Here is a 15,332-nt window from a genome sequence, read left to right on the forward strand (position 1 = left end):
TGTAAACAGCGCAGCTGTCTATGAGGGCAATTCTGCATTCTATTAGACACAAGTACAAATAGTTAAAAGTGTGACTGGTCTAGAAATTCAATGATGCATTTTTTTCTTATCTACTAGGATGATCGTTCAAGGTTTGCAATCTATGAAGCAAGAAGTATAAGACGGAATGTTTTCCTCTGAGTTTCAGTGGGATTTTCAACCTATTCCCCTAATATGGACACCTCCATAGGGAGACTTCATGGCTTATGAGTGAGCTTACTTTGAATGTATTGTTTCTGGTAATTCCAGGATCACTTAAAAATTCATCTTTATGTTTTTGAGATCTCTCTCTCTCTCTCTCTCTCTCTCTCTCTCTCTCTCTCTCTCAGGGTTTTATGGCTCACTTCAAGTTTCCTTTTCAGAGCTTCTTATCAACTGAGAAGGAGTCACACACCCATCACAATGATGCACACAACAAACTCCATGGTCATTCGATTATGAATATTTATTCAATAAAATAAAAAAATAAACCACAGTCTTCACTTCTTTTCGTCTGTAAGTCTTGAGGGTGACCTTTCTCCATCACTGCCTTGTGCATGCTCACTCCTTTGAAGGATCATTTTAATGTCCTAAGAGAGAAAAATCAAAGGGAAGTTACAAATGAAAATGGAGGATTTATGACTGAGGGACATCTCAGATGTGGCTGTTATTAAACAGTTAGCTGCATTTTCCTTTAGTCTTTTCTTTTGTTTCCCCCTGAGAAAAACATTTCCCATTTAGTATGAGTTCTATTCTGGAACCACCAATTCTATCCTTGTAACGATAGCAAAGGGTTTTTAGAAATTCTCCTTTCTAATCCTGTAATGGACTTGTCAGGTTAAGTAATGTCTATAAAAACAATTATTCAACTCTGTCATATAGTGTGTAAACCAAAAGATTATTTTTCTGTAAATGAATAAAACAGTATTCACATTCTATTAAAGAAAAATATAATGCCAAGTTAATCACATCTACATAGAAATTTAAATGTAGAAATTTTGAGCAGTAGATTTTTCCCCCCTGGGATTTTTCCCATTTCTCCATGTTTTTTCTTACTATCAGAGATAGTAATGTTATAAAAATTTAATTTCTTAAATCATTATTTTTTCAACATAAATGTAAACTTACACTTATAGAATGAATATTATAATATACATAAAACATGAAAATTGCATAGTGGTTAGTAATGTTAATTTATTTCCCCCACAAAACTTTAAGAAAATGCTTTACAAATGTAGATTTCTCTGCTCTAGAGCTGAGCTACAGAGCTTCCAGCTTGCGGTCACCTTACACGTGAAGACATGGGCTATTTCACTTTCTAACTTGTTGGTTTATATATTTGTCACTCTGTCGGCCCCTGCCAGGAACGACACTGACCCCATTTCTTCAAACCATTGACCTCCTTAAAGGCAGGGGTTAACCTCTGAGTGAGCCACATGGAAATAAAATGGTGGCTTCCACTGATTTCTAGTTTCTGCTTACTGCAACCCTTGAGGGTGGGCACTTATGTTGGTAGACCTTAGTTAATCTGGGAACTGAGGCCTTCATTCTGGGATTGTCTGGCACTTCAAAGCATGGGCAACATGACAGGCCATGCTCTATATACATGCCAACCAGCATTGGTTAAATTCAAGAAGAAATAGGAGGCTGTCTGTAGTCAGCAGATTGGGGAGAGGACTGAGAGGCACCAGAATCTTGGCACAGTCACATAGTTGTCACAGGAAATTGACTCTGTTGCCTGGTTATGATCTCACTAATTTTTTTAAGATTTACCCAAATCATTTTCTTAATGATTTAAAAATATTTTTGGACATATTTTCTCTGTACAAGGTCTAGGGAAGTAGAAATTATGTACATAATTTGACTGCAGATCTGTGAAAAATATTCCAGCACCAAACCTGGAGTTTGCAGTGCTATTCACCTCTGACTGTTCCTGGGACTTCGGTTTAACACTTGGTCACTGTGGCTGTCTGCCAGAGAAAACTTTGTCTCTATTCAGAGATGAAAACGGAGCGGTCTGTCTGTCCATCCGGCTGCCCCTCCGTATGTTTCATCTCACTTGCTGGTGTGTCTTTGGTTCTGAGACTTCTGCATCCATCTCAGTCTCAGTCTTAGCATCAGCACTGGTGTCTGCTCTTCTGCTGGAAACTGAGCTCAGTGTTCTGTGCTCGTTCACTCATTTCATCCATACAAAAGCCCCATGAGGAGGTTAACCCCATGTCACAGTTTTGGAGCACAGGACACTGAAATCGTATGTACCACGTACTTCCCAGCACTACCCATTTCCAAGAATCTAGGACTTACTCTCATAAGCACAGAGCCAGACCACCTTGAAACAGGAGCAGAACTAAAGTGTGTTATTACCATTACATGTAATCCAGTTTTCGTTTCAAGTTTGTGTTTTTAAATGCTGTGACTTGTACACACAGACCCTGTAAACACAGAAGTCTTAAGCAGCAACCTTCATTTTCCCACTGTTTATAATAGCAAACAACTTCTTAACCTTGAAAAACCACACTCTAGCTTTGGCTCTACTTATCTTGAACGATCTTCAAATAACATCACTGTGGTTAAGGTTCATTTAAAAATGTGATCTATTTACTTATGCATGGATACCTGGAGTAAAAACTAACGGTACGAGTATGAGAGCCAGCCCCCAAGTCTGAAATGTTTATTATCTTTCTACTTTCCCCCTCCTTCCTCCCTCTCATCCTTCCTTTTCTCTTCCCTCCCTCACTCCCTTCTTCTCTTCCCTCCTTCTCTTTCCTCCTTCTTTTTTGGTTAGCAAGAACAGGAATGAAATGTCTTAGTGGAAAGAGACCCCTCTTTAGATCTCAAATCTCTATTTTTAGGTTTTTCCAGGTCTTTGGTACAACTCTTGTTGATACAGTCTTACTGATCAGAATCAAATAGCTCCCCACCCTGCCTTTTGATTACTGAGGTCAGCAACAGGCAGGAGATATGAAGGGCAAGGAAAATAAGGGTTTAAGAATCTGAATCACACTTACCATAAAGAAGTGTTCAGCGACGGAGTTAACTCACTAATTGCTTAGATTCGCTAATGGAGAAATGAGCTAGGATTCTAGTGTGTTAAGTGATACTGACTCTAGGAGTCTGGTTAACTGCAGGATGGTTGGGAGGAGGGGTCCCCAGAAAGAATGTGAATGGAATACAGAAGAGGATGGTGGGAATGTACAGAAGAGGTGCTGATGATCAAGGCATCAAAATTCTCCTGGCATACTGTGGTTGTACTTGGAACCTTTGGCATCTGGCTACACTCCTGCAAAAGGAGGCGCTGTGAGTCGAGCTTTGGTGTCTGGACCTTGAGTATAACTTCTTCTCTGCTCAGCAGCCCTATCTATCTTTGAGCCACTGAGTTTCTATTAAAAAATTCTCTCCTGGTGTCACCATCACTACACACTACTCCGTGGGAAGTAAACACTTTCCAAAATGGGAGAAACTGGAAACTGCATTTAGAACATTTCTCTCTCTCTCTCTCTCTCTCTCTCTCTCTCTCTCTGTCTCTCTCTCTCTCTCTCTCTCTCTCTCTCTCTCTCTCTCTCTCTGTCTTTTTATTACCCTTTTTTATTGGATATTTTTTCTTTAGATTTCAAATGTTATTTCCTTTCTCGGTTTCCCAGACATAAGCCCGCTATCCCATCCCCCTTTTCTTCTTCTACCCAACCACTCCCCTCCTGCCCCTCCAACATTCCCCTACAATGGGGGGTTCCAGACTTGGCAGGACCAAGGGCTTCTCCTCCCATTGGTGCCCAACAAGGCCGTCCCCTGCTACATATGCAGCTGGAGCCATGGGTCTCTCTCTCTCTCTCTCTCTCTCTCTCTCTCTCTCTTTCTCCACACACACACACACACACACACACACACACACACACACACACACACACACACACACACACACACGCAGCCAACAAAACTAGACAATATTGATGAAGCCAAGAAGCAAACTTAGGAGATTTCTGGGGCCTCTGGATTTCCCTGGGGATCTTGCAGTTCTCCAGAGGCTGACTCTCCAAGCTGCTAGTCTCAAGGCTTCTGCCATCAGGCAGGAACTTGAACAGAATCTTCTCTGGCCAATGTAAAGGGCTATTGAGCTGTGCGGGCTTTGTAGGAGGTTTTCCTTCCTTTAAGGGTGGAGATAATTGATAACTGGCCTGGCCTATCACTTTATGCTCTTACTTATTCCTGGCAGTAGGAAATGAATCCTGTTACATATGATTCTGAGAGATTTAGTGATTGTTTTACTAGTTTAAGCGGGGCCTCTGCCTTTATATGTGGAACATAGGGTGAAAGATGGCGCCGAAACAGTCAGGTATTGAACTTGCTATATTAAAAAAATGACACGGGAACATGATATGGTTAGGTGATATGGAAATGTTTAGAGATGAAAAATTAATAGAATAGCACATTCCCATACTCAAAGCCTATTGGTTCCTTGATTGCCTTTTCAAGTTCAGTGTGAAATTCAGCTTTCATTCTTTTCTGTTTTAATTAATCTCACTAATCCAATGGAATCACCCTAGCCCCTTTACAGACAGTCTTTCAAGGGCGTGGATCCTGCTCTTCCACGGGGTCCTGCTTCTATACATTGGTCTGGACCTGCTTGTCATCCAGGATGTCTTCATTGCCCTATCCCAATAAGAAAATCTATACAGACTTTTCTCCCTCTCCCTTCCCGAACCGCAATCATTTCTACCTTCCAACAGGCTTGTTCCCTCTATGTTTCTAGTACACACAAGTAACAGCTTGAATATCTGTAGTTTTTTACTTGGTTTATGTACATTCTGCCATTTTCACATGTACAAATTATATTGGAAACATTAGTATGCACAGAGATAATTGTTATCACCACTCAATACACAGGACAACTAGGTACCACCTTGGGGCATGAGGTCCTGGGTTATACAACAGGACAAGTTAGATAAGCCACAAGGAATGAATTGGTAAGTAATTTCCTCATTTGCTTCTGTTCACTTCCTGCCGCTAGGTTCCTACCTTGAGCTTCTGACGTGGGTTTCACTGATGATGCTCTGTAATCTCTAAACCCTACGAACCCTCTCCTTTCCAAGTTGCTTTTCATCAGGATGCTTTATCAGCAATTGAAAGAAAAGAAGTACACTCCCATATGTGCTACAGAGAGCGTATATCCCACGATTTGAAAATGGTGACTATACCAGCACTTGGATGGAGGCTATAGTCTTGGTTAGTTCTTTATAGCAGAATGAGTCCTAGTGTCTACACTTGTCTATTGTAGACAAGCATCGTTATTTTTCCAGAACAATTCACATCGATAATAGGCCATATAACAAGCTTTATGTATAACCTACCCACAGCCCTCTCCTCTCGGCCCAGGATAGCAGCATGTACTAAGGATGTAAATCCTTAACACTGAGAATTGTCTCAAGTGTACATTAGTGTGCTATCCTTGGCCATTGCTGGCTGGCAGGTCTGGGCAAGTCCAGCTTGCTCTTCTTTAATAGCTCACAGTAGGAATTTCAAGTGTACCCTTAGCTGAAACCAAGCAAATTAGGATGATTTTGGCTAATACTCACAGGGATTTTATAGTCTACATAATTCGTAATCAGGTCCTGAATGTAAGGATGCTTCAAGAGAATATTAACTTCGATTGGCTCTAGGTTCTTGGCACCCAGGTCCTGGAACGTCTTGATGAGGTTCTTTAAAGAAAAACACAGGCAAAGTTAATTTCCTTTGCAATCTTGAAGTTATTTTAAAGTAGACTCATACAATGAAGTAATTCACCATGACTTCTCTACAATACACAACACCTTTACAGCAATGCCAGGTGAGCGGTCTAACCAACCTCTGCGTAAATATTCTCTGTCTTTAGGTAGCTGGCAAATCTGTTAGCATCCAGCACTTCATTTCCTCCTCCAAACACTTTGAGCAGTGTTTCCATGGAAATCTTTTCAGTGTTTGCATTTTCTGGGATTTCTTCTTCCTTTTGGTCCCTCTCATCTTTCTCCTCCTTCAGCTCCTCTCTTGTACTGTTTTCTTCAGCTTCAGGGAATTCCTCATTGGGACTCACAGAGGAGATGGAGGTCTATCAAATGAGAGGACGACAGGAGTCAGACAGACATGTTTCCAGCACACAGATTCTTTATCAACTTGTTCAGAACGCAAGGACCAGGCAAGTGAAGGCTGGTGCCTACCGCAAACCCCATTAAACACATTATGGAAGAAAATGCATTGGCTGCACTCAAAATCAGTGTCAAAGTCCTAGAGCAGTTTAGCTTATGGTGCAGAAGTGTCAGTGTGGGGTGAGTCTCATTCATCTCAACCCACACACATGCTCCCTACACTACCAGGTACATAAAATTCCTCCACAGTGGCACACAGAAGTAAGTTAGTGTAAGCGACTCCCAACACCAACGCATGGCGGGATTGCCCTAAAACTGACTTCAGTTGAGGATATTTAAAATCCATAAGACTAATTTTGCCTCTTGATTCCATAGTTATAGATTAGGAATGATCCAGAATAAATGTTTACAGACACAGAAAGTTTCAAATATAGAAGGTAATTCGGTGTTATAATAAAAATAGATGACTTGTAATTCCAAAAGTATGGGTACAGTGACACAAATTATAGTTTTGTAATGGACACAATTCCTTTATGAAAATTATGGCCTAGAGGTATATCCAAACTAACAAAAATGCACCCATAGAGTAAGTTCATAAAAGTCCCATCAAACACAGGAATAGATACAGTGTTATTATCATGTCATATGATGTCATGTGGTGATGTATCATTTATCAATCAGATAAAGAACACATTTAAAGTGTCAACACTGGTTACTAGTGGGGGTCAGACAAATGATTTCCATCGTCTTCAAAATTCCTGAAGTAAATTTTGTATGTATATGCAAACACACGTGTATTTTCTAATGATAAAATAATCAATATTTGCATATTCAACATAGAGAAATAGTTTTGAATGTTGTTTGGCCAGAAATCTGAGAAGACAGGGATTCTGATTTCCCTTTGCCACTAGGAAAGGAGAACTGATAATTCAGGAGAATGCTGATGTCATTAAATATCCAATTCAGTTTATTAATTGTTAGTTGTGATATGTGACAGAATGGGATCATAAACTAAGCCTATGGTAGATCTGTGTCCCTGTGGAGGGACTGTTACCTGTGTTGAAAAGATGAGGTGCAATTGTTTCAGCTTGGGAGGTCACCTTGCTTTTGCTGAGAGTTTTTATCTTTTGCTAAACAGGGAATTTAATTCAATTTTGAAAGGGGGTTATAACAGTTAAATAGTGATTAAATATATATTTACACATTTATTAAAACATACATTTTTACCTCCTTTCAACTTGCAACAATTAAATGCTACATGGTGGAAGTGGGAAGCAGGTGTTAGTGTCCTCACTGTGATTCCTGGTGATTACTTCTACAGTTACTCATCAGTAGGTTTCAGGGTCCGTAAAACATGCTACATGGAGATTGGACCTAACGTGTCCTGCAGAGTAGGTGCGGAGTGAATGGATGTGTATGGGGAGCAGTGCACAGCACTGCAGTAACAGTGCCAAGAGAGAACCCGTAGGTGAGCAAATCACTAGTTGCTTCAATGAGCAGACACAGGTTTAGGGTTAGGAAAGTCTGGGTCCCTTGTTGCTCTTTGCATAGTTAGGGCAGCACTTCCTTTTTAAAGACCTGATACATACATCATGGAATAAATAATTTTTAATGAAAAAATAACAATTTAAATATGTAGCGTTTTAGGATTAAGAGTCCCTAACTTCCTAATGTCAGAAGTTTTTTGTGGTTGTTTTTGTTTTGTTTTTGATTCCTGTTGCCTTTGCCCTTTGGGACTTGGAATACACATTATAGCTATTAGGTAAGAGAGGAAAGAATGAAAGGACCGTTCAGTGTTCTGGGAGGGATAAAAGGTATATGCAAGAGAAGGGTTCACTCTAACAGACACTGGAGAGAGAAACCAGTGATGGCAGCCAGAAGAAAAGGCAATTCTTTGGAATAGTTATCTGTGGCACCAAAGTAGAGAGATCCATGCCCTTCAAACAGGGATGGTGGCACCTTTGAGCACTAATTTATACTGCTGTGGCTGATAAGACTGATCCCAAAGCCTGTCCACACATGTGTCTCTGAAATGATACTTGTGTATCTTCCTGAGCGTTTATTTCTGTTCTTGACTCAGCTCAGGCCTAACACAGAAAATAATGTTGGTTCTGAGAACAAAAGTGTCACACAACATGTGTACATACACGGAACTTCAGGGTCTCAAACATGCTGCCAAGAGGGCTTTAATAAAAATTCAACTATGTGGGAGCTGCAAACTAACAATTTACTAAAATCTAACATCATAGTCCTGAAACCCTACAAGGGTTTCAAAATTAGCTATTACACCAAATTTCACTTACTCAAGTATTGCATTCACTAAAACTTGTACATTCTTGATAAATGCTTTGCTCTCGGGCTTTTAAAAAATTTCCTGAGAAACAACGGCTTTCCACAGAAGGTCTGAGCCACATTGAATGAAAGCAGCATGACAGCAAAGATACAGAAGGAGGAATAAAAAAATAAGACACAGGTTCCAGTTATCATAATAACACAGGCAGAAAGCAAAGATTCGATGGAAAGCCTTGGAAGTGCATAGAGATTAATTGGAGATGTTATTTCTGAGTGAGGTCTTTGCACACTCCTGAGATGAGGTTACCCAGGAAACTAGTACACAGTTGGAAAAAACTCAGAAATGGAAGGGTATAATTGCGGCTAAAATGCCATTCAAGTGTGAATGAGTGAGGCGGGCAACTCTTGTGTTTCTGAAGTGCTTCGAGTTTATTTCAAGTCTGAACAGTCCCTGAAGGCCAAAGGGAGACACGCTCCAATCTCTGCAGACACCCCTGGTTTCTGAACAATATCCTTGTGCTTTAAAAGAGCTCTGGAGAGCAGCTCTCAAATGGAGCTATTTCCTAAGTGGGAACACTAAGATGAGGTAGTAAGTCAGGGACATCAGGGATACAGGTCACCTATTCTAGGTGGCTTGGTGCTACCCACCATAGTGGTTGCTATAGTAATGGTTTTGGTGCAACCTCTCCATCCTTGGTCTTCCTGGGCAGAATCATTTGTTCCTCTCCCCATCTCCTTGCTCCTAAAGCTGAGACTCCATCTCTTGCACAGCAACCCCTCTTCATGTTTTCATTCTATTCACAAACATCGGGCATTTTCTATGTGTAGCTACTCTGGAGGACATGAGACAACTTGACCTAGATTCCAGATAGGGATAATCTGGCCATAGGAGTCAATTGATGGACAAGGTCCAGCTTAATGGGGGTCCCAGAGCTAAGGGTGGATACAAGCCCTCATTCTTAATCTAGAAGCTACCTTCAATTAATAACTGCTCATAAATGAAAAATTTTCTCCAACAGAGTCTCACTGTGTATAAAAATCTCTCATACGGCTGGAAGCCCCATGCCCCAGTAGTAGATGGCCAACACAAAATAAACTCAATGGTATCTTTGGAGGGTTTTTTGGTCACATGATATGTTGCCAGGAATTTTTTTAAAAACACTTATAGGTCCTTTGCACATGTATTTTGAGTTCCAGTCGTGTGGTTTTATGGGATTTCTGTGTGTGAGAATGTGTCTCTGCATTGGATATGCTTCTAGAGCCTTCTCTTTGGTTCTTTTTCTCACGTTTGTCAGTTTATTTTTTCCTATTCTACTTTTTAATTTCATTTTACCTTTTATAAGTATGTCTTTAAATGACTGTATTCTGATGAGAGTGAGAAAGACAGGGTGTGATTTGTATGGGTGGGGCAGTGAAGAGGATCTCAGAGGAGTTGGGGGAGAACATAATCAGAATATATTATATAAAATATATCAATTAAAAAATATATCTTTAGTTTGTGTTAGTTCCCTGTTTGGTACATCATTATCTTATTTTCTAAGGCATGGATTGAGCAATTAGATGGCATCCCTTCTGAAGGGAAAAATTATCTTTCTATCTGTCACAGACCTGATGTTAAGTGAAGGCTTAATTTACAAAACTGAAGAATTTCAGTGCATTGTTGTCGATTCCTTCTCAGATTGTGCCCTACATTTGAGGGTGCCAAGCAAGGAATGTACCTACTGTTCACCAACACCCTGAACTCAGTCTGCTGAGTACAGAATGGGAGGTGATTTTAGAGCAGCTGCATCTTTCCCATGTGAACAATGCGGTCTCAGAGGGGACAGCTAAAGGAGAAGTGGGCAGCCATCATCTGAGATCAGGGAGACTCTCTGTGCCTGGGAAGCCATCACACTGAGTCCTCAGGGCAGGCCGTAATTTTGGATTAGTCATAAATCCAATATTAGTTTAAAGGACATACAATCTATGTGAGGATATAGAGACATCACTGTGGACGTGACAAATGCTACCTCAGGACAGTTGGCTGTACCTAAGTTACTTATGTGGGAAAATTTTAAAGTAGTTTTCTAGTGTGGAGAATACCAACACTCCTTGCTTGCCTCTTTGCTGTGGTGTAAGTCTTGTGTCATTACCAACAGCATATGTATTTGAGAAGCCCCATGCCAGCTTATTGGGCACCAATCTTCCCTCACCCTGGCCTGGTGCTTATGGTCAAACTTCACGCTCAAATCTAAAAGAGCCTATCTCTTCCCACAGGTGAATGCTGTCAGGGGACTCTACCATTTCTTTCAGATTATCTCTTCTTTTACAAATACAGGCCAAGAGGAAATAAAAGTGGCTGGGGTCCTAAGGGTATGGACATCAGTCCCTCCTCCCATGCCCACAAAGATCACAGAATCACCATCAGGAATCTGCTCTTGGGAGAACATATTGGGAATCAAAGGTCAGAGAAAGTGTCAGTGGACACCAGGGAAACTGGTCATTTTGTACCCAATAGGAAGCCTTTCAACCTGAAAATGCAAGGGCTTATCCATCTCCTGGAAATCACGAGGGGGAATGTATCCTGGCTTCTGAATTAGCTAGAAAGTTTCTATGCTCTTTGAGGTTTCAGCCTGTGGTTTCAAGGCTGAAATAAGGTCAAAAGTCATATTTGTGTGGGTAGTGTCTGAGGTCTGAGCTTGCTTCAGGTACATTTCTTACATACTCCAAAATGTGCATCAGGTTACTAATCCACTTCCTGCTTGTTTCTCATGATCAGTACTTTTTGCAAAACCCCGTCTCATCTGCTGCTTTAAGAGCAAACTTCAATCCTACCCAGAGACTTTGAACAGATGTTCATTTTACTACAGAAGTGTTTGAGCTCTCTGACTTTATGCAGTTAAAGAAAGTTTACTGGAAGACCTATTACATGTAAAGTATGACGTTGAAGACCCAGAAAAATATGATAAAGAAAAGAGGTAAGTCCCTACTGTTATGGGTTTCAATTTCTCTGGTGCCCTTACTTTCCTTCAGAATTCAGAGTTGTCACATTTGTACCACGTAGTTACCTTTTCTGCAGTTAGCATTGGAGTTTCAACCTGCCGGAATATGTGAGTCCCCACAGCCACACTGAGGGCCCTGTAGACTCCTTCCAAAGTGTCTGGGTGGCAGGCAAAATACAGCAACATCTGAGTGTAGTCAAGCTGAGGTGGATCCTTCTCAGAGTCAGCAAACAGCCTGAAAAAGAACTGTCACACACGCACACAATTTGTCACTGCAGCTAAGGTGGGTTCACTGCGGCAGTGAGTAGGCAGACAGGGTGATAATGAACAGAGACTTCAGATAAGCCATATCTGGAGTTCCAGATGTGTGAGATGCTCACTGGACAGCGTACCAGGTCACTAATTCTGTTGTCATTGCTACGTGACACAAAAATGAAGACAAACCCATCACTTCGGCCATTCAACCAAATGCTTATTGAGTGCCATAATGGACAAGCTTGAATTTTTTTAAGTATTTAAAATACAATTAATAGGAAGCTGCCAGCTCTTGAGGACATAATTTTGCTATGGAGCAGCAGCTGCTGCACAGGATGCTCACACACTCCTGAGCTCATTGCAGCTGTGGTGGCCTGCACAAGACCGGCACATGATTGGGCCGTCACCTTTTCAATGTAGAAGGAAGGAGGAAGGGCTGATGAGTCCTTCCTCCTCTCTTAGAGGATTATTAACAGTTAATCACTGAACGGTGACAGGGGATGTGTGGCACTCTCTTTGGTGGTATAATCATGTAACTTGCCCGTGCTCTAGGACATGTCCTTCCACCCACACTCATGCAGGCAACCCTGTGTAAATTCGGTGGGTCATTTATTGGAAGAGGGCATGCAAATTAGAGGTAAGAGGGTGACTTGTTGAGAAGAAAAAGGGTTTCAGTAGGGAGAAGGGAGAAGCACGAGTTAGGTTAATAAATAGAGGCTGACAGGACTAATATTCATTACATATATATATATATATATTAATGACTGTCAATGAGTAAAACATGACAAGGAAAACAAACAACAAAACCCCATAGGACAGAGTACATGAGGAATGTTCTGGAACCTCACCATTTGGGAGCAGCATGAAGTGGATAGTTGCATTTTATACACACTGAGATGTTCAGAGTGATGCTGGGACTCCCTGATGGTGTGTGTGTGTGTGTGTGTGTGTGTGTGTGTGTGTGTGTGTGAAAACCTCACTCTGCTCATCTTTTCTGTCCTTTGACAGCCCGTAGCATATGTACATGCGTGCACTCACCTATCCTGTTAGCCGTCTTTGCCCATGTGAATGCCTCATTCTTGGAATCCAGAGTCTGTTTCTTCTCCTCCATATAATTTTCTACCAGTAGGTTAGGGGCAGACCTTTCTATGTACTTAGGGTCATTTTCTTGTTCCACCGCTGAATCAACAAGTACAAAGCCTGCTCTGGATTGATATACCTTTCATGGGACATGGTTGCCAGGCAGCACTTTTCTTCCCACATACTGAGGAGGCTGGACAGTGTGTTCATGACGTCACATGGAAACCACCTTGCAAGAGCTATATATGAAAGCTAAATGTGGTGACACATGCCTTGAATCTTACTACTCAGGGTAAAGAGGGAGGCACTTGTGTGTGACTTCAAGGTCACCCTCTTCTACATATTGAATTCCAGGCCAGCCAGGGCTACATATTGATACCTTTGTTTCAAAGAAAGAAACGCTTTATGGTATGATTTATCTCAATCCTTGTGTTTCACATTACAAAGGTTAACAAACCACTATTCACCCCGAGATGCTAACCATGTATCTCAGACTTTGTTGGTACTACATGGCTCCTCCTTTGACCTCTCTCCAGTTCGCATGTTGCAGAAAGGTTTAGGAGGAAAGACCATGAAGCTTCAATGTCACACAAAGAACTTTAGGCAATTAAGGAATGCAGAGAGTGGGAGAAATAGCCTAACCCAGGAAAGAGCACAACAATTGATTATGCAATTGCTATGTCAATCCTTAAAACGTTTATACAAGTAATATTATGCAGAATGAATAGGTTATATTTAGAAATATGTTTGTATTTGCATATATGCATGCAACAACAGTTATTGAAAGATGAGGGCATGAGTTTGAAAGAGATCAAAGAGGGGTATACGGGAGGGTTTGGAGAGAGGCATGTAAGGGGACAATGGTGTAATTATGATATCAAAGATGAAATAAAACATGCTTTAAAAAATTGAGTCCGACTGAGGGAATTGCTTACTTAAATGCTATAAAGGAGTCAGGCCCAATTTTGTATTGCAGTTTTGAGCTAATGATTGACTAGTAACCAAACCAACAGTATATCCAGAATTTGCTGTAATATCTAAATCCACAATTCAGATTTTCTACTGTATTACTGAATGTGGCTATGTTAGAGTAAATGTATTCAGTCATCTATACAGAAGCCAGAGTGACTTCAGATTTAAGACTTTTCATCTACTGTGGTCTCAGTGACAGCAGTGGATTATAATGCTGTTACTGATGTCATGCTGAGGACAGCAAGCTACTTATGGGCCTGGGTAATATTGCATGTAAATCTTGCTGTGTTTAACAAAATCAAAGGAAGTGTATAAAGTAAATAATTTGTAAAATGGCAGAATCCTAACTCACAATTTTAGAATTCTCACAATTTTAGAATTGGGCGAATGGCGTACTAGATAGATGAAAAAAACAAAAAACAAAAAACAAAACCAAAAACTAACAAAACCCTGTAAGCCAATAGAGTCCATGAAAGCTTCCAATAATCACATAGGTAGCAGACAATTTTGTCATTTCTCCTCCTCTAGAATTTCTCTATAAGGAATGGTCCCTGAATGAGTATTCAAGCTTGGACTTTGGGAAAACAGCAAAGTTCTAAGAAGCAAGCATAGAATCAGAGGGACCTGTTTAACTCAAGTGGAAGAACAGAAAGACAATCACCATTTCCACATACCACATAACATATTATCCACGGTTAGCACTGGTGTGACGGTTCCCACATATAATCTCAGTTCTTGCAAGGTTTAAGCTTGGTCAGGATGCTGCACTTGCTGGGCACCTCCCTGAGTTACAGACTGATAACCATCTCAAAAGTCAATGACAAGAATAAAAAGAAAGAATAATTACCTCTATGAGATGCTCCTGTCTATTGAATGGCAAGGGTTCAAGGGGATTTTCTGGAATTTTTATATCTTCATCTCCTGAAAACCATAGACCAGCCTACACAAACAAACATACGAGACATATAATGAATATTCATAACATTCTGTGCAGAGATATAACAGTTTCTCTTAAGTCCAAAGATTAAAACATTGCTCTACTCACTCCCTAGTGATCTTGAAAATACAGGGTACATCGGAGAGACTGAAGGAAATACTAGATTTGCATTTTGCAATTATTTTAATACCACCATTTAATTATGGTGATTTTCATATGTGTTAGTGCCATCAAATCAGTATGTATTACACAGATAAAAAGCCCCAAAATGGGGGTGTTAGCTCTGTTTTAGTTTTTGGAGTGTAAAAGACACTTCAAAGTTATGACTGCAGCCTAAGCTCCCGCTGGCTACACTTTGTGTGTGTGTGTGTGTGTGTGTGTGTGTGTGTGTGTGTGTGTGTGTGTGTGTGTGCGTGTGTTTGGTGGGGTTCTCTGTGTTCGATGCTGATAGAGTTGCCAGTTTCATATCCTGGTCACTTCTTACTATTCTCATTTGGCAATGCCTCTGCTATGTTTTCTTTTCATCTCCACTGCTACCACCTGCTTGTACAGCCACATGACCTCTGCCATGCACCAGCCACTCAGCAAATTCAAAATTGTTTCCTTTTTCTTTTTCCAGTCTCCCTCCTACTTGCTTCAGCATTTTTTTGTGTGACCCTCCTAAATTTCTCCAGCCTTCAA

The 15,332-nt window shown here is 40.8% G+C and overlaps 1 protein-coding gene across 4 annotated transcripts in view; it reads right to left on the reverse strand.

Annotated features, from left to right (window-relative positions):
- Positions 1-469: 469 nt before the first annotated feature.
- The window catches only part of Spef2 (sperm flagellar and cilia associated 2), a 182,471-nt gene continuing 167,608 nt past the window's right edge, over positions 470-15,332 (reverse strand). For all 4 annotated transcript variants that reach the window (XM_087632807.1, NM_022620.2, XM_087632806.1 and 1 more), the window contains 5 exon segments: positions 14,562-14,654; positions 11,474-11,653; positions 5,858-6,097; positions 5,589-5,711; positions 470-608 (listed from right to left, as the gene is read on the reverse strand). In XM_087632807.1, the coding sequence (XP_087488933.1) occupies positions 519-608; positions 5,589-5,711; positions 5,858-6,097; positions 11,474-11,653; positions 14,562-14,654 (726 nt within the window). In that variant the 3' untranslated portion in view covers positions 470-518.

This window comes from Rattus norvegicus, chromosome 2 (assembly GCF_021556685.1).
Source record: "Rattus norvegicus strain SHRSP/BbbUtx chromosome 2, alternate assembly SHRSP_T2T, whole genome shotgun sequence".
NCBI classification, from domain to species: domain Eukaryota; kingdom Metazoa; phylum Chordata; class Mammalia; order Rodentia; family Muridae; genus Rattus; species Rattus norvegicus.